The 19,864-nt window shown below is 36.2% G+C and overlaps 1 protein-coding gene across 5 annotated transcripts in view; it reads right to left on the minus strand.

The window, feature by feature from the left end:
- The window catches only part of EPS15 (epidermal growth factor receptor pathway substrate 15), a 113,840-nt gene that overhangs the window by 20,254 nt on the left and 73,722 nt on the right, over window positions 1-19,864 (minus strand). For all 5 annotated transcript variants that reach the window (XM_054572893.1, XM_054572890.1, XM_054572885.1 and 2 more), the window contains exons 14-20: window positions 14,561-14,722; window positions 13,967-14,164; window positions 9,153-9,356; window positions 7,081-7,197; window positions 6,768-6,858; window positions 4,727-4,762; window positions 3,560-3,696 (exon numbers count right to left, since the gene is read on the minus strand). In XM_054572893.1, the coding sequence (XP_054428868.1) occupies window positions 3,560-3,696; window positions 4,727-4,762; window positions 6,768-6,858; window positions 7,081-7,197; window positions 9,153-9,356; window positions 13,967-14,164; window positions 14,561-14,722 (945 nt within the window). The remainder of the gene's footprint in view (window positions 1-3,559; window positions 3,697-4,726; window positions 4,763-6,767; window positions 6,859-7,080; window positions 7,198-9,152; window positions 9,357-13,966; window positions 14,165-14,560; window positions 14,723-19,864) is intronic.

Genomic DNA, 19,864 nt, shown 5'->3' on the forward strand with positions numbered 1-19,864 from the left:
CCATTTTCTATTTGTTATCTAAAAACAATTTAGCATTCTTCTCCTTAAACAAAACATGCATTTGTGCTTTGGGGGGAGGAATAGAGAGGGGGCAGACAGAGTGGAGAGAGAGAGAGAGTAGCGGGGGGGGGGAGAGAGAGAGAGAGATACTGATTCCCGATAAAAAGATTCTGCTATTTTCAAATAAGCCATGTATATAAAACTCTGGATCAAGTTTAAAGGGCGAGTAGCTGCAAAGAGTGAGCACTTTCTCCAGCAGCCAGTTGTCTTCCTGCTTTAGTTTTTAATCACAGTCAAACAAATTGTCTATTTAGGAAGACAACTGAGCTTTTTCTTTCTGATATATTTTTAAGAGGCCATCCAAAAGCCTTGGCAAACAAGTGAAAAGGACATGAAAGAGTTTTGCAATATTTATCTCCTACTCTGACTCATCTATTTCCAATCATCAAGAAATTGGATATTATAATTGAACGTCAAAGAACAATGCAGAGCTCGATTTATAAATTCCCAAGTAAAATAAATACATTTGAAAAGAGAAAAGAAATGCTGAGAATTATATTCTCTTTATAAACGAGGATCCATTAAAATTATGAGCAGAAAGAATACTAATGAAGTTTTGAAACTGAAAATGATAGTCCTTATTTTAACTGCTCCCAATGATATTATTTATAAAACTAGCACATTAGCTTATACTCTGATTACATCTGCTGAGTGAATAAACAGCAATCAAAGAAAAAAAATAAGCTGGTCTGTACAGTAAATGACTTTCCATGGTTCCTAATATCAGTGTGAGAGACAGTCACTGACATGATAACTTAAGTCACCAACTATTAATTTCTTCTTCTCTTGACTTTGAGGGAAGGAAAAAGAAGCAGGCCTGGCTTTTAATAATAGCTTACAGGTTCTGTGTACCATTACGGAAAGAAATAGAAAAAACATGCCTACATGCGTGTCAGGTTTAAGTTCTATTCCTTCATGGTACACTGTGGACCACTCAAAAATGCCTCTCTAGAGAAAGGGGAGAGAATGGACATGTAGCTCTTGAAGGAGTAAGAAAGTCTCTTTATGTTATGGTCAGTTTGATAATTAGGCAATTTAGTACAAAACATTTTCAGAACTAAAATTCATGTTCCAAAATCCTCAAAGAAGGTCATCTAAGTTATTAAAATTCTCTCTCTTCTGCATCAGCCATCCACTCCTCACAGTGACAGTGTGGCGTAGCACCTATGCAATGCTGCCATACACTGGCTAGGACAGTAGGAAACGGCAGTTGTTTGTTTTGGTTTGGTTTTAACATTATGTCCCTTTGAGAACAAAGACCATCCTTGAGGGAATAGGAAAAACTTTTGGGGAGAGACTCATGAATAGAGGAATAATCAGGGGCCTGTTTTGCTTTTTTTTTTTTTAAGTAAGATCACAAAATCAAGAGGTTTTGAGCTACAAAGAAATGAAGTTCAACTTTAGACTATAGTGGTGAAGACCTTAAAGATTTTTGATCAAGGTTTGAATTCAGTTCTGTCATTTACTAACTTAGTACCACGTAACCTCTCTAAGCCTCATTGACTTTATCTTAAACACAAGGATAACAGCATGAGCCTCATAGGATTACTGTGAGGACTAAATGAGGAAACACATGAAAAGAGCTTAGCACCATGCCTGGTACATAAAAAAGATTAGATGAATAACTATTCTTATATTGCCAGTTTGTTTTCTTGTTTTGTTTTGCTTTTAATGGAGAAATTAAGAGCTGTCAGCAAGGGCAAGCCGCTTTCAAAAACTGGGAGGAAAGAGAAAAAGTAAGTAGAACAAATGGCCGAAAAATTTCACCAGTGTAGAGGAACTTTGTTTATTTTTAAAGTAGAAAGAGCTGCTTTAGCTTTCTTGTTCTTTAACTGATACAAGTAGAGGATGAGAGGGTAGAATAAGGTGAGAGGAAAAGAATTCAGGTTGCAGCCAATTTAAGAAGAATTTGGCAAATGGATCTACACTGTAAATATGCGCTGTAGGAAAACACAGTATCCAGTAGCCTGTGGAAACCACAAATATTCAGTTACGGAAGCATTTGCTCAGTTTTACATCAATGGAAAATACCAATTCCTGGCCAAATAGCTCCTGACCAAAGACAGTAAGGAAACAATTCAAGAATACCAAAATCTATTATTACCTTTTTAAAATAAGTATTCTTTTAAAAAATTTTTATTGAATTTATTGGGGTGACATTGGTTAATAAAATTATATAGCTTTTACTTGTACTAATTTATAATACAACTATATATTGTATTATGTGTTCATCACCCAAAGTCAAGTCTCCCCTTTACCCCCTTCTACCTGCTTTGCCCTCTGCCCTTTGGTAATCGTCATACTATAGTCTGTGTCTATGAGGGTGATTTTTTTTTTTCCTTAAAAAGGTTGATTCTTTTTTTCTTTTTAATTATTTATTTATTTTTAGAGAGAGGGGAAGGGAGGGAGAAAGAGAGGGAGAGAAATGTCGAACAGGCCGCCTCTCGCATGCCCATGGGGACCTGGCCTGCAATGCAGACGTATGCCCTGACCAGGAGTTGAACCAGCAACCTTTAGGTTCACAGGCCAGCACTCAACCCACTGAGCCACACCAGCCAGGGCGAAGGGAGTATTCTTAATCTAAGAGTATTAAAGACAAGATATTTGCTTCAAATGCCTGACACTCAATTGATCCTTTCTGGGTCTGGTTTACTTATAAATATGAAACTCCTGCCTCAAAAAATAACCCTCCACATAAAAATTTTAAAAGAACTCTAAAATTACTCATAATTATTAAAATTGGATGGCAGATACATGAAACTGTGTTAGAATATTTCATTGCATTATTCTTTTGAATATGTTTAAATACCCATGATATAAAGATTTTGTTTTTAAAGCCTCCAAATGATAAAAAACTTGGTTGTATGACCTTGGTTATGTTCATTTTTCTCGGTCCCAGTGTTCTAATTGTTAAAATAGAAACACCAACGCCTGCTTTGCAAGTTGATGTTAAGATTAGGAACAATGAATGTAAAACACACAAGAAGTATCTGATGATACAGTATGTGGTTATAAAGTAGTGATTGTTGTATTACATACGTTCTTAGGACTCTGACATTTAGTGGGAATTTGCACTTCTTTACAAGATTAACATCCCAGATGTGTCTATATAATAACATAAATGATTTTATTTTTCTAAAACATCAATTTTGTTCCCTCTAAATTGATTTTCATTATTTTAATAATGCATACCAAACATTTCTGAAAACCTTTACTTAAAATTGGTATATGGATTTCTAATCATTTATTTTAATATCCCCAATGGGACAATATTTGGTCCTTTGAAGGGGAGACTTGATTTTTGGATGACATAAAGTTATTCTAATTAATTCCCACAGGTGATCAAGCTGTAAAATACTGCTCTGAACCAAAAACTAAATGGGTTAAATGAAACTAGAAATTTTATACAGTCCAAAGTTACCTAAAATAGAGGTGAGTTTCAAGAAACTCACTTAGAACACTCGTTACCCATTTAACAGCTTTTAAGCCTCTCACTTACGGATGTATTACTGCTATTGCTGGCTGCACTGAAAGGATCGGCACTGGAAGCAGCAAAAGGATCGGCAGAAGACTGCTTGAAGAAACAGTCAGATGCAAATGGGTCTGAACCTTTGAAAGGATCACCTCCAAATGGATCTAAGAAAATACAGCACAAACATGAGTGATTAAAACTCTATTACACTGAATTTCCTGTCCCCTGAAGGCATGACAACTGCAGTAATAAAAAGACATCTTAAACTCCTGAAGAATCTAAGTTAGGTACTTTCTATTATTTCTATTGATCTTAAAAAGTATAGACTGTGCCATCTAGTTAAACAGCTTTAATTAACACTTTTTCCTACTTGTTCACCATTCACCCAAAGGACACCAATTTCCAACACTTAACTACTCAAATGTTTTCTGCATGCTAGGTTTACATAATACTTCTAAATTGGTTCTAACTGGGAAAGGGAAATCACAAATTCTGTTACAGTTTTAATAAAAGATAACAGCCTTTCACCTAATGAACTTATTCTTTTTTTAAATTAGCATATAATTTCAAGGGATCCCAATTTTAAGACCTGTACTCTATGCTATCATTAACTAAAGAAATAACAACAAAACCCCTAAATATATTTCTTCCTCTGAGCTCAAAGGTAACAGCCAATACTTGGGAACAAGTTTGCAAAGCATAACTAAATGGAACAAAAGATTTGTTTTATTCAAAGGCAAAAATCTTAGAAAAAGAATCTTAGAAAGCCTGACATTTAGTAATTCTTTAAGATGTTTCCTTTTCTTCCATTTATTGGAATACCCTATAATCTTAGGAAAACAAAAGTTCTAAACCCTGTACTAGTGTAACTTCTTATACTCACCAAACCCTTGACTAATAAGGAGAAATAAGTGTAAATATTACTAAAAAGCATCATCTTTTAAAAAGTAAAACTAACAGTTAAGTAAATTCATGAGAATCTATCACTTTTCTCTCTGAAAATGCCGAGTACATACAACATCTTAGAAGGACCTTAGATCTGTTTCAAAACTAAATAAAAAAGAAGTCTATTTCCTATAACAAGCCCATTTACTATAACTACGAAACTGTGATCTCTTATTTCTAAATACAACATAAGCTTATAATTAAATAGAATCAAACTAAAGCTAAGATGGACCTCAATAATATACTGACCAATTTTCCCAAAAGGATCATCCTTGAAAGGATCACCTGTGATAAAATAAATAAGCAGAAATCAAAATAATAATATTCACTATTGTGGCGCCATTACTTAAAGGTAATTTTAAAACAAAAGCAAAGGTTCTTAAAGCAAAATTTGTTTCATTAACTCCACCTCAAAATAGATAACAATGAGTGCTATTCACCTTTAGGAAATGTTAAAATAATAAAGTGTAAAGGCAGAACATCAACACACCTCATAAAAGAGGCAAATCTGAATTACAGCCAACTATACTTACTTCATAGGACAGGCATGACAGCAAGAATTTTACTAACAAAATCTCTACTCTTCACAACAGTATGGAAGGGGTATTATAACCTACTTCAAAAACAGGCACTGAACTTCACCGAAGTAAAAAACAAAAAAAAAGTTCTTACAGAATTAAGCCTAGAAATAAACCCTTACATTTATGGTCATTGGGTTTTTGACAAGAATGCCAAGATATTAATTAAATGGGGATAGGATGATCTTTTCAACAAATGATGCTGGGACAACTGGATATCCACATGCAAAAGAATGAAGTTGGACCCCTATCTCACAGCATATACCAAAATTAACTGAAAACTGATCAAAGACCTAAATGTAACAACTAAAACCATAAAATTTTAGAAGAGAACATAAGAGCCAATCTTTAAGACTTTGGACCTTAGATATTACATCAAAAGCATAAGTAACAAAAGAAAAAGATGAATAAATTAGACTTCATCAAAATTAAGACAACAAGGAATATAAGAAAGTATCTGCAAATCATATATAATATATGATTCAGGACTTGTATTCAAAACAAGTAAAGGACTATAAAGAACTCTTACAAGACAGGAATAACATGATATACAAATAGCCAATAAGCTCACAAAAAGATGTTAAAAAACACTAGGCATTAGGAAAATACAAATCAAAACCACAATGAGATACTGTACAATATAAGATGAGTGAACCTTAAAAATGTTATGCTAAGTCAAAGAAGCCAGACATAGAATGCATGTTATAAATATGCAAATCTACAGAGACAGAAAGTAGATTAGTGATTACCTAGAGCTGGGGGTTAGGAATAGAAAGTGACTTCTAATGGGTATAGAACTGCTTTATGGGGTGACCAAAAATGTTCCAAAATTAGATTTTGGGGATGATTATACAACTCTGTGAATATACTATAAGCATTTAATAGACTTAACTGTATACTTTAAAGGTTCAATTTATATACCTTTTAACACTTTTCTATATCTCAGTAAGATTTCTTTTTAATAAAGATTATATTTATTTTTAGAGAGAGGAAGGAAAGGAGAAAAACAGGAAGAGAAACATCAGATTCTTGCACGCCCCAACTGGGGACCTGGCCCCCAACCCAGGCATGTGCCCTGACTGGGAATCTAAGCAAGTTATTCTATGTGCCTCAGTTTCTCATCTTTAAAACTGATATAAACTGACCTATCAGTTTCACAAGGTGACTTTAGAAATAAATAAAATGCAAAAAGAGCTTTAGCACAAGTAGTATTTAGCATAATTTACAGTAACATCAGATATTTTTTTCTAAATATTTTTATTTTATTTTTTAAAAAATTACCTTTTAGTCCCTTTATACTCCCCTTCCCCCCAGCAATCAGATGTTTCTTCAGTAAGACTGTAGGTACCTTAAGGGCAGGGATCAGGCTATTATCAACTACAGCTTCCACTGTTTTAAAAGCATGGTATTGGCACTTTCAGTAAATAATGGCTGGCTGACTTAAAAGTACTCAACCTCCTCTCCTTTTAATCCCTTCTCTGAAGAAGAAATGTACTTATTCATGGGTTCCTAAGACATAATCAAAGACTTAGTCTTAGGATTTAGTTGCCTAAAGGGGACAAATACTAAAACCTGAGGATTTAAACCTTACTCTCCATTCTACTTTTGTTATAACAAGTAGGTTCTCAAAATTGAAGCCCTAATTCTTATACAGTTTTTACACTTAAAAGCCTTTTTTGGTAAACCTTTATTATAAAAATAAGAATACTTACTGCCAACAAAAGGATCAGACTGAAAAAAATCCAAGTTTGTATCTGCAACTGGATCTGTCAGTGAACTTGATTCTACAGTAAAAGGATCTTCCTAAAAATAATTTTCAATAAGAAAAAAATTGTATGAATCAAAATTTTAAAAGTAACATTTTAAAATAACATGCTTTGAAAAATCAACAGATGGTAATATAACAAATATTTCTATGGCATAAGTTCATTTAACACATTTTTCTTCTCCCTTAGCTTAAAATAGTATAGAATCTTTCTTGGGAAACCAGCAATAAGAACATTTACCTATAAAATTATTTTTTACCTCTTTTGAATGACTGCCACTGTTGACTTGAGGACAAACTTTTTCATTAACAGCTGCAGTCACCATTTCATTTTCATCAATAACACCGGAAGGCAGTATTTCAGGACTACTTCTTGCCTATGAAATATTAAGGCCACATGGACTCACAATGTATTTTCTACTTGGCAGAGGAAACTAACAAAGAATAACCAAAAATTACTAGAAAATAAAAAGAGAGCAGAACATATACGCTGAATGACTTCTATAACATTTCTTGGGAAAATGGTATCACTGATTATCAAGGTCACTCAGGTCTTCCTTAACCACTTCCCTTCGGTCATTCCTCAGCTAGACTCCATGTCTTACTGAATCTACCTCCTACCTCTTTCTCAAATTCCTTCCTTCTTTTCCATGCTCACTATCACTATCATCTGTTTATATCATTTCTAGTCCAAATCACCTTTCAATTGTTTTTGTGCCTCCAATAGGTGCCCCTTCCATCCTATCCCCCCTATAATAGTCAAAGTAATAGATCAAAAAATGTGATTCTAATCTTAACCCTTCTGGTTAAGTCTCTCAGTGGCTTTCCATTGTTTTTTGGATTTATACCAGTATATAATTAGGCTTAAGAAGTGGCAGGGGCATCCTGGTCAGGTAGCTCAGTTGGTTAGAGCATTATCCTGATACACCAAGGTTGTGAGTTCGATCCCTGGTCAGGGAACACGAGAGAAGCAACCAATGAATGCATAAACAAGAAGAACAACAAATCATTGTTTCTCTCTCTCTATAATCAATAAATTAAAAAAAAAAAAAAAGAAGTGGCAGAGGCAATCTCCATTTAACACCACCCTTTGTCTTTGAAGGATGGCCTAGTAATTTTACCTTTTGTGCTTAAAAGAATATTCTATAATGTGTCCAACACTGTGCTATTTAAATACAATCAAGTCTGTTCTCTCAAATCTATACTCTTCTTATGCCACCTATTACCGCTTAAGTTTAGTCTAAAAAACCATCACACAGACCATTCCAATAGTCTTCCTAATACGTATCCAGTCCCACCCTCCAATCCATTTCCTACATTCTTCTCAAAGGTAAATTAAATCCTGTCCCTTCTTGCTTAAAATTCTTAAAACAGCTACTCACTGTAGCATGATAAATTCTTCAATGCCTCAAGATAAATCTAAATTTCTTATTCTCTGGCTCTTTTTGACCTAAAGGTGGTCATTTTAATCCAGTTACACATCACAATCACCCAGGGAATTTGTTTTTATAAATATGTGTACCTGCCTCGAAGCCAGAAACTCTAGCTCACCAAGTTCAGAGTGGGGTGCAGGCATCTACACATTGATAAAGTACCAGAGGTAATGCAGGTGCCATAGGACAGAGCCGCACCTCCTACGAACACTCTGTCCACCATCACAAGATATCCTCCGAGACCTCCCCATGACCCTGCGCAGCATGTTTTCTCCCGTCTCATCCAGATGTTAATGCTGTTTCTCTTCTGGGAATGTACCACCTTCTACTTTGCTTAGTAACTCCTATCTCACTTTGGAGGTCACTTGTAGCTTTCCCTACAACATCTTCTCTGAGCCCCTTCCAAGCTGAGTATCCCATGCTTCCTTTGTCAAAGCCCTTTCATACAGTGTTACAGCACCCGACTGTACGCTGCCTGAAGGCAGCGTTCTTGTCTTTTGTCTCTGTAGCTTGCACACATACCACAGCAGCACTCTTGCACTTAGTTGGTGCTCTCTAAATAACTGGTAAATTAATGTCCTCAATAATAAGAAATAAAGAATTACTTTCAGCTTTGGGTGAGGGTATCTAAAAACAGTTTTAAAATGTTATTATCTATAGAACTACTGTTTTGAAAACATGTTATATAATAAACAGACCAGTTAAAATAATATTTTTAAATTGTTAAAACTCTTAGCACTGTTAAATCAGTAACCACTCTCAGAAGAAAACCATCTCAACTTTACTCAGATGAGGCAAGGTCACATATTTATATCAGGCATGATGTCAACAAAACTTTAATCTGCATCAATTTTTTTTTCTGAGGTTGACTGTGAAGGCTGTGCAACTATCAGACTCACTGGAGACTCCTGGTGTATAGGCTCAGACTCCAGCGCACTCTGGCCGTCGGCGTGCTCGCTCAGGTTGGCTGTTTCACTGCTGCTGGTGCTGAGGCTGCAGTAATCTGTAGCGCCATTTACGAGAATGCTGTGTGGGCTACTGCACCAGTTTAGTTGATTATTATGGTTTTCCAGCTCTTTCATCTCCATCAGTTTCATTTGCATCTGTCAATACAAAGTACAAAACAGAATTTATTACCCAAAGACATGCAATGTAAAAGTGGCTATACCCCTAGACTTGGTCAAGGATAAATTTGCTTCCGCAAGGAGAATACACTAGGAATGAAGCATGACTCAGAGATATCAGTAATTCATCCCAGTAAGTTCTCCTCCTGAAATTCCAGTACATACGGATTTGCTTTTGTACACCTTTTGAAAGCCCTAAGAATTTTGATTTAAATATCTGCAAATTAGCAGTCCTTTATAGGGTATAATTTAAAAAGGAAGGGTCAGGGTATTGGAGAAAAAGAGAGCAAAGTGACAGAGCAAGAGAATGTTTTGTGGTGAAGCTTTAGAAGAGATAAAGAAAGTTGAGGGAGAGTACACAAGGCTTTGGAGTCATCCATACTCCTGTTGTGAAGGAGAGGAGTAAAGACAAAGATAAAATGAGCTCTGGGATTTCTTACTAATGGGCTAGAGTTCTAGGAAATAGCCTCTAAATCTAAGCTATGCCAAACATGCTAAATAAAAGGCACTCAAAGTTTTCTTGATCCCAGTATCCAAGTGACTTTATACTTCTGGGACAGGAGGTAGAAGTCAATAAATTTTAATACACACACACAAATGTTGGGGCCCAGTGGCAAGAAAAAAATGCGTATTTATATTAACATCTTTAAAGAAAAATAAATTTACAAACATCTTTAAAAAACTGAGATGGTAGAGTAAGAAAATGTTTCTTGGTCAAAATAATCTAATTTTTCATAAAGTATATGTATTTTAAATGACATTGGAATTCCCTTTATTACCATGCTATGCTTGTTTTTAGCAAACATAAAAATGAACAATTGGCATTTCATAAATCAAGGCTCTGTTCACACAGCCTTATTTTCCCCCATAAGGTTTTTAAGTTGCTCAATTTGAAATCTGTAATTTACCACAGATCATTCTGAGTCATAACCTGGGGAAAGAACACCATTTTGGATTGGAAGACAAATGTAAATCTAGCTCTGTCACCTTCTAGTTAGACGATCTTACAATAACCACTCCAAGTCTATTCTTTAATCCAAAAGGGAATAACACCATCTATTATATGAAGCAAAAGATATATGAGACAACTCTGTAGAATGTAAAGGACTATGTAAATGACGGACAATGTAGCACACCACATTTCTCAAGCCTATAGCAATTTCTCCCCTTTATTCATTTTCTACTAATTCATGCATTTTTCAAAAGTTAAAGACTTTGAGCTCTTTGAGGGTAGAGGTCACAACTTTTGGTATCAACTTTGTATCTAACATCTAGCAAAATGATGCATTTAATCATGTTAGTGCAATGTTGTAAGTGCTTAATATATGTTCACTTAATGAACACAAGTATTGTGCTGATAAATTTAAACAGTGGGTATCAGGAAACATATCTATCAAATTGGATATTACACATTTGTAACACACAGCATAGATGTGCCTTGTATAGTCCTAGTGCTATAGAGCAGTGGCTTATAAACTTTTGTTTTTTAACCCGTAGAAAGAAATAGATTTTATATCCTAACTCAGTAAATATGTATATATTTGGATGTCTCTGTGTGTCTATGTATATATAAATATAAACATATATAAGATAGACACATACATAATCATATATAGTTTATATATATATGATTTTATACACACATACATATGTACATACAGTGGTGAAACAAGTTTCATAAAGTAATACTTATCCTTATTACATGTAATGCAGTCTGATGTTTCATATTCTCTCCAATTTTATGATAGGAGATAAAAATTTTTTTTATCATGATCATTGACAAAAATTTCAATACCCACAACAACCTTGCCATCAAAAATTTATAACATTAACACTAAAATAATACCCTTCTTGTAGATGAAGTAGTAAGTAGATAACACTAGCCTATTAAACAACTCTATTTAGGACAGTTTGTTTCTCATGGTTAGTTCTGAGACAATCAGTAGAATGTTGAACAGAATCAGGCACTCTTGTGCCTGGCTCTCTCATGCACCTATCACTAAGTCTATGTTCTTTCTTAGTCTCTAAGTAAACTTAAGTGATATTTAAAAAAAAGTAAGTCATGCAACACAAACTCACTGTGAATTGTGCAAGAAAAGTACAATAAGCTACTAGAACACCTTCAAAGTACTTGGAGAAAAGTAGTATATATCATAAGTACAATACATAGATTTAAGGTCAAAGGTTCTTTTCTTGCTACAAATACAAGGTAAGAAGAAAAGATGAAAATTCAGCAAGTCAGAAAAATTTTCTTCAGTTATTCCTTTTTTCCAGAAAAGCTATAGTTGAAGCTTTAGAGAGCAATGGAAGTCTCAGGCTAGTTTACAACCATATTTTCACTGTTACAGACCCATGGGAATACACTGCCCTCTGTGGGAAAGGCACAGAAGCCACTCAGTAAAATATAAGAAGTAGGCGTGTTTATTCTTAAGATTTGGAGATCAGATACAAGGATGTAATTCCTTCCACAGATACCAAACATATTCTGGCACACTTGGTAAGTATAGTTTACTGAGGCTCTCTTCCTTGCTCACAAACACTGCTTTATTTTCTGAACGATAATTTATAATACTGAGTCCTTTCTACTTTTCTTATTTATGCTCCTTCCTTTGAAAGAAGTCTCCTCTCAAAAAGTCAAAGAAAACAAAAAGACGAGCCAGAAATTGAGAGAAGTTATTTGCAAATCAAGTATCTGATAAAGGACTTATATTTCAAATATATTTTTTAAAAACTTGTAATTTAATAACAAGAAGAAAACCTAACTTTAAAAATGGGCAAAACATTTAAATAGACATTTCGACCAGAGATGTATGATAGCTAAAAAGCACATGAGAAGATACTTAACATCACAAGTGATTAATAAATACAAATTAAGAAAACACCATGAGATACCACATTGCACCTACTAGAATAACTATAATTTTAAAAACAGACAATGAAAGTGTTGGTAAAAATATGGAGAAACTGGAACCCTCAGATATTGCTGGTGATAATATAAAATGGTACAGCCACCTTGGAAACCAGTTCAGCAATTTAAAGTTAAAAAAAGGGGTGAGCATAACTTTACAACAGAAGTATTCCATACCCAAGAGAAATGAAAACACAAAGAATTATATGCAAATATTCCTAACAGTATTATTCATAATGACCCAGGAGTAGAAAGACTCCATATGTCCATTAACTGGGAATGAATAAATAAAATACCTATACATTTTCAGTGGAACAGAATGTTGATAAGATGCTACAACATGGATGAATCACAAAAACATTATAGCTTCCATCTGTTCAAATTCAAAATAAAATGGACTATGTCCAAAAAAAAAAAAATAAATGGAGCTACTTTAAATGGAGCCAGAGCTGCCATGCCAGAGGTACTGCTTGGCGTATCTTGTGCCTCAAACCTCTGGGCAACATAACCTTTGTACTGGGCCTAAGACAACACTGTGTCCTGAAGAACTGTTTTCAAAGATAACAAGAAAGCAGATATTGTGACTACTGGACTGAAAATTTCAAACAATATTTAAAATTAACATCACTGTGTTATGTTTATCTGCACCAACAGAAATGCCTTCCTTCTATTGATGTAATTGTGCTCCTCCTCTTCTCATAAATATCCATTTGTCTCCTAATAAGAACACTATATGGGCTTCTGCCTAAATCGGTGTGTCCTAAATGTCTGTTCTTACTGATCTCAAATAAATACTTTTTTTTGCCTCTCACTTTGAAAGGCCCTTTTATTTTTAACAGCTGTACGATCTCTATGCTCCTATCTAACCATCTTGCTATCTATCATTCTATAAAATACCCTCCATTTAGGAAGGCCTAGAAATAACAAAGCAAAGGATCGCTCAGGGGTATCCAACCAACCTGTGGTCCGCAGGCTGTGTGCAGCCCAGGACGACTGTGAATTCAGCCCAACACAAAATCAGAAATTTACTTAAAACATTATGAGATTTTTATTGTGATTATGTGTCACAATGTATTTAATGTGTGGCCCAAGACAACTCTTCTTCTTTCAGTGTGGTGTAGAGATGCCAAAAGGCTGGACAGCCCTGAATGGACACACTACAACACGATATATTTATCTATATAAAAACAATTTTCTAATTAAAAAATTAAAGGTTGCCAATAAGCAAAACTGATTTCAAAATTAGATTCACAAAAAGGGAGATGTTGGGCTATTTTTTTAATAAAAACAAGTAACACATTAGCATTTATGGATCAAACACTATGCTAAAATGTCTCACAAGTTTTGCCTCATTTAATCCTCACAGCAGCCCTGGGAAGTAGGGGTATTATTAATTCTCCACTTTTAAAGATGACGATCTGATGCTAAAGTGATTCAGGTAGTAAGTGGCAGAGCCAGCACTTAACCTAAACCATCTTAACCATGACTCCAATGATTATCATCACACGTACAAAATAAATGATAGTGTAACTTATGACAGGTGACAAGAAACTGCATCAGATGACTGAAAAATTGATCATAAACTAGGCAGAGAGAGAAGGAGAAGTTGAGAAATTATTATTTACTGAAAGGATATGCGGGGGCCCATTTGAGTATATTTCTTACTGCTCTAAAGACTTACTGAACTGACTTCCTGCTGTGAATCTTGCAGGTGCTGCTGAAGAGGTCCCAGCTTGGCCTTCCCTGACTCCACACTCTCCTCCAGTTCTGCTGTTTCTTGCTGTAGGCGATTGAGCTCTTCTCTAGCTTTGGCCAGCTCTTCTTCGTAAGTGGAGATCTGAGATTCTTGACTAGTTAACTCAGCTTTCAGGGATGAGATCTATAAGATGGAGGTAAATGAGAAGAAAAGGAGATATAAAAAGATGTCATTATAATATTCCATAATGTGTTTATTTGTTTAGTTTACAATTTTGCTATTTTTTGATGTAAAATTTTGATAGAAAAGAGCAATTAGAGAACAGAGGACAGCTAAAGGCACAAGTGTCATACTTCCAAATAAAATTTGGAAAAATAAATAGCTCACTAAGTACCCTATTTTCCCTAAAGAGGACCTGTTATTTCTGGATGAACCATGTTCCATTTCCTTCATGTGCCCAAAGTGTTGATTAGATTGCCACCTAACAACAGTGACAAGAAGAAACAGAGAATGTTTCCATTTTAAGCCAGGAAAGGGAACTTAGGCATAGATATGCAGCAGAAACCAGCCAGTCTTTACCAGCTGGGCCTCCTCAGCGCATTTCTTTCGGACTTCCTTGAGCTGCTCCTCCAGCTGGGCTTTCTGCTCGTCCAGGCCATCAAGGAGCTCCTGCACTTGCTGTTTCTGGGCCTGTAGTTTCTGCAGATTAGTATTCTCCCTTTGGACTTCATCTTGAAGATCCTGAAATACAAGAAAATGAACATATGCTCTTTGGAGGCAGGGGAAGGTTAAGACAACAATTTTTAAGAGCCTATCTTGAAGGAAAATCAAGTCTTGTCTTAGTAAGTATATTGTGTTGGAAGATTGAAGAAGGACTGGTAGCTTTAAATACAATGTTTACTTCTCCCTAGACTCAAGATTTAGGTATTCAATTTGCTTACCAAATCTGTCTGATGCATCCACTAACAAGTCAAAAACAGACCTCCTGGCACTCCACCCCTCAAATCTGTTTTAACCTCAATCTAATCCCCACCTTCAGTTTCTCTGACAAAACAAACAAAAAAGCACCATCATCTTCTCTGATGCTTCTTTCTCTAACATCTCAGCTCCAATTTGTCAGTTTGTATTCAGTACAGCAGCCACTGTTAAAAATCTATGTTAGATGGTGTCACTCCTTTAACTCGAAACTGTACACTGACTCCCCATCGCCCTCACTGTAAAAATCAAAGTCCTTATAATAGCCTTCAACGATCCCATCTCCCTACTTCATTTCCTACTGTTCTCTTCATGGCTTGTTTCATTTCAGTCATACTGGCCTCACTGCTGCTCCTCAAACATGCCAGATATGCTCTCTTCTCAGGATCTTTCAGTAACTACCCCGTTCCTAGAAAGTTCTTCCCCCAGGTATCCACATGGCTCAATCTCTCATCTCTTTCAAGTTTTGCTCAACTGTTACTTTGTCAGTGAGACCTTCCTCAGCACCAACACCTCATCTCTCCCCACCTCTAATTCTCCTGCATATACAGCATATGATTTTTTCCATTGCTTTTTAGGGAGGCAGGGAGAGAAAAACATCAATGTAAAAAAGAAACAGCAATTGGCTGCCTCTCGTACATGCCTGGACCAGGGATCAAGCCCACAACCTATGTATGTGCCCTGACCAGGAATCAAACCCACAACTTTCGGGCTACGGAACCAACCAACTGAGCCACACCAGCCAGGGCTATAGCATATGATTTTATTTACTTCCTGCAACAGCTTTGACATAGCTTACATGTCATATAATTCATCCATTCAAACTGTACAATTCAATGGTTTTTAATATGTTTACAAAAATGTGCAACCATCACCAACACAGTTTTAGAACATTTTCATCACCCTCAAAAGAAACCCCACACATTAGCAAGCCGCTCCCTATTTCTCTCCTGATCACACCAAATGGAACATACAACACGTAGTTATTTAGGACTGGCTTTTTTGTTGCTTTGCATGTTTTCAAGGTTCATCTACGTGGGCATAAAATAACTATTTTTAAAATCTTTATTAAGGTGTAATTTACATACCATAAAATCTGCCTACTTTAAATATACAATTTGTAAGTGTTAGTAAATTTATACAATTGAGCATCACCATAACCCAGTTTTAGAAGCCTGCAACACCTAAAATCTTCCCTCATACTTTTTCAGTCAATTCTCATCCTCATGTCTAGACCTAGGCAACTTAATGACCTGTTTTCTATCTCTGAAGTCTTGACTTTCACAGAAACTTCACACAAGTAGGATTATATAATATATACTTTACTATACTTGGCTTCTTACACCTAGTATAATATTTTCGAGATTCATCTGTGTTGTTGCACGTATCGGTAGTTTGTCCTTTTTATGGATGAGTAATATTCCGCTATATGAATATACATTTGATGGACATTTAGATTGTACCAGTTTTTGGCTCTTATCAATAACAGAGCATATAATTGATCTTGTTTATGGTTTTAATACTTCCACAGAATGTAAGCTCCATGAGTCCAAGGATATTTATAAGTTTTGTTCACTGCTGTATTCCCAATTCCCAGCATGCAAGAGGTACTCCATAAATATTTAGTGAATAATAAATGACATTATAAAGATGTCAGTTATCTCCTATCTATACATCCTATGAAAATTCCAACAAGGTTTTTTATGGAACCCAACAAGGTGATTCTAAAACATACATGGAAGAACAATGAAAAAAATAGCATTATAAAATGTAAAAGGGCTTACCCTACCCGATACTATGCATTATTGGGAAACTAAAATAATAAAGACAGTTTGGTACTGATTCAAGGACAGTCAAATAGACTAAAGGAACAAAAAAGAGAATTTAGATACTAATATAGGCATATACAAAAAAAATGATGAAAAGACATGTATTAAAATTGACTGGAAGAGAACTATTCAGTAAATAATGCTAGGCATATCCACATAGCAAAAAATAAAAAATAAATAAAAAATTAAGTCAGTCTCTAAATCATACCAATCAGAAAAATTAATTCCAGGTATATTATATACCAAAATATAAAAGACAAACTTTAAAATGTATAGAAATTAATACAGATCTCAGTGTAGGAAAGAACTTCTTAAAACAAACAAAAAATAAACCATTTTGAAAATGCTAGATTTATTCATTTATCTATGTGCCAGGCTTTATGCTTCATGATAAAGACTACAGAGATTTTTTTAAAATACAATTAGAAATCTCTGTACCTTCTGCTTAATTTGCTGTACACCTGAAACTTTTCTGAAATATAGTTTATTTCAAAAAAAGACTTCTGGTCAAGATGGTGGCATAAGTAAACACAGCTCACCTTGTCACACAACCACATCAAAATTACAACTAAAATATAGAACAACCATCACTAAGAATCATCAGAAATTGAGTTGAATGAAGGTCTGACAACTGTGAAATTAAAGAAACCACATCCATCCAGACTGGTAGAAGGGACGCAGGTGTAGAACGGGCTGGTCCCATACTCATATGCAGTGGATAAATATTCAGAAGAAATATCTTGGGAGTGAGGAGTCCCAGCCCCACACCAAACCCCCCAGCCCAGGGTTCCAATGCCAGGAAGATAAGTCCCCATAACTTCTGGCTGAAAAAGCAGGGACTGAGTCAGTGGAAGAAACTACTAGAGTCCCAAAGAGTTCCTATTAAAGAATCCACACACGAACTTACTGAGACTCACTCCCTCTGAACTCCAACACCGGGGTAGCAGCCTGAAAGGCACCAGAGGCATACAGGGAGGAACTGAAGCATCTGGCATCAAGATGAGAGCTGGGGAACATCTTTCTACCAGACAGAAAGGTGGGAAGAGGCCATTGTCCCTTTTCTGAACCCTCCCTCTATAGAGCCAGCAGGCTGGTGCCATACCTGAGACTCCATCAACCTGGCTAACACTGCTTGCCCTACCCTGGAGGTCCCCTGAGGCTCTGTCCCACCCAAATTATGGGTCCACCCAAGCTGTTAATAGTGGCTTTTCTATATGAATGGCTGGTCTTGGCTCATGCTTCACAACTTCCTAAATCCTGTCAAACAAGTAACAGCTGGCCTCAGTGAACCCCCAGCCCCCATATCTCTTGATAAGTGGCCTTATGCCTGGCAGTAGCAGCAGCCAGCTCTATATTCACAGCTTGGCTTTGCTTGGGAATCTGCAAGACCAGCACATGAAGTAGCCATCTCAGATTGCTTTAGAGTTTAGAGCTCAGGTGACCCAGGCAAAACACAGGTGGGGGCTGACCTTGGCTTGCACCTCCTGGAAAACCCCAGGGCCTCCGGAACCAGTGGACAGCTATAGACCACGTCGAAGCACCACTGCCTTGCTCCTACACAGCTGATCCTCCATGGAGGGTGGAGGCTGGTGGTCAGTGTCACTGGTCACAGCCAGTCCTTGCAGCTGACTGGCCTACGTAAGTCCCTCCCATTGATCTGCTGACAGCAATCAAACCTCAACTACAGAAGGGTGTACTCAGCCCACACGAAGGGTGCACCTTAACCCCTGGGTGATAGGGGAGGTTGTGACACTGGACCCTATAGGACACCTACTATATTAGGCCATGCTGAGACAGGGAGTCGTAGCAGCCCTACCTAATACATAGAAACAAACACAGGGAGCCTGCCAAAAGGAGGAGACAAAGAGACATGGCTCAAATGAAAGAACAAATCAAAACTCCAGAAAAAGAGCTAAACAAAATGGAGATAAACAATCTATCAGATGCAGAGTTTAAAACACTGGTTGTAAGGATATTCAAGGAACTTAGTAAGGACATCAACAGCATAAAAAAGATCCTGTCAGAAACAAAGGATACACTAATTAAAATGAAGAACAATTTACAGGGAAACAGTAGAGTAGATGAAGCTGAGAATCAAATAAATGATTTGGAACATAAGGAAACAAAAAACAACCAATCAAAACAAGAAGAAGAAAAGAGAATCCAAAAAAATAAGGATAATGGAAACAGCTTCTGGGATGACCTCAAGTGTTTCAACATTTGCATCATAGCGGTGCCAGAAAGAGAAGAGAAAGCAAGAAATTGGACCTCTATTTGAAAAACTAAGGAAAGAAAGCTTCCCTAATTTGGTGAAGGACATAGACAAGCAAGTTCAGGAAATACAGAGAGTCCTAAACAAGATGGATGCAAAGAGGCCCACTCCAAGACACATCATTATTAAAATGCCAAAGATTAAAGATAAAGAAAGAATCTTAAAGGTAACAAGAGAAAAGCAACTAGTTACCTACCGGGGAGTTCCCATAAGACTGTCAGCTGATTTCTCAAAAGAAACTTTGCAGGCTAGAAGGGACTGGCAAGAAATATTCAAAGTCATGAAGAGCAGGGACCTACAGCCAAGATTGCTCTACCCAGCAAAGATATAATTTAGAATCAAAGGGCAGATAAAGGGCTTCCCAGACCAGAAAAAACTAAAGGAGTTCATCATCATCAAACCACTATTATATGAAATGTTAAAGGGACTTATTTAAGAAAAAGAAGGTCAAAACTATGAACAATAAAATGTCAATAAATACATATCTGCCAACAGTTGAATCTAAAAAACAAACTATGCAAAGAAGAACAGAGAGATAATCATGGATACGGAGAGTGTTTTGATGGTTGCCAGATGGGAGGGGCGTTGTGGGGAGAATGGGTGAAGAGGTGAGGGAATTAAGAAGTACAAATAGGTAGTTACAGAATAGACATGGGGATGTAAAGTATATAGGAAATGGAATAGCCAAAGAACTTACATGTATGGCCCAAAGATATGAACAATAGTGTGGGTGAGGACTGCCTGAGGGAGTGGGTGGTGCTGGGGAGGGTGGCAAAAGGAGAAAAATTGGGACAACCGTAATAGCAT

Source organism: Pteronotus mesoamericanus, unplaced genomic scaffold (assembly GCF_021234165.1).
Source record: "Pteronotus mesoamericanus isolate MK-2021 breed Mesoamerican mustached bat unplaced genomic scaffold, CSHL_Meso_final contig_105, whole genome shotgun sequence".
Classification (NCBI taxonomy): Eukaryota; Metazoa; Chordata; class Mammalia; order Chiroptera; family Mormoopidae; genus Pteronotus; species Pteronotus mesoamericanus.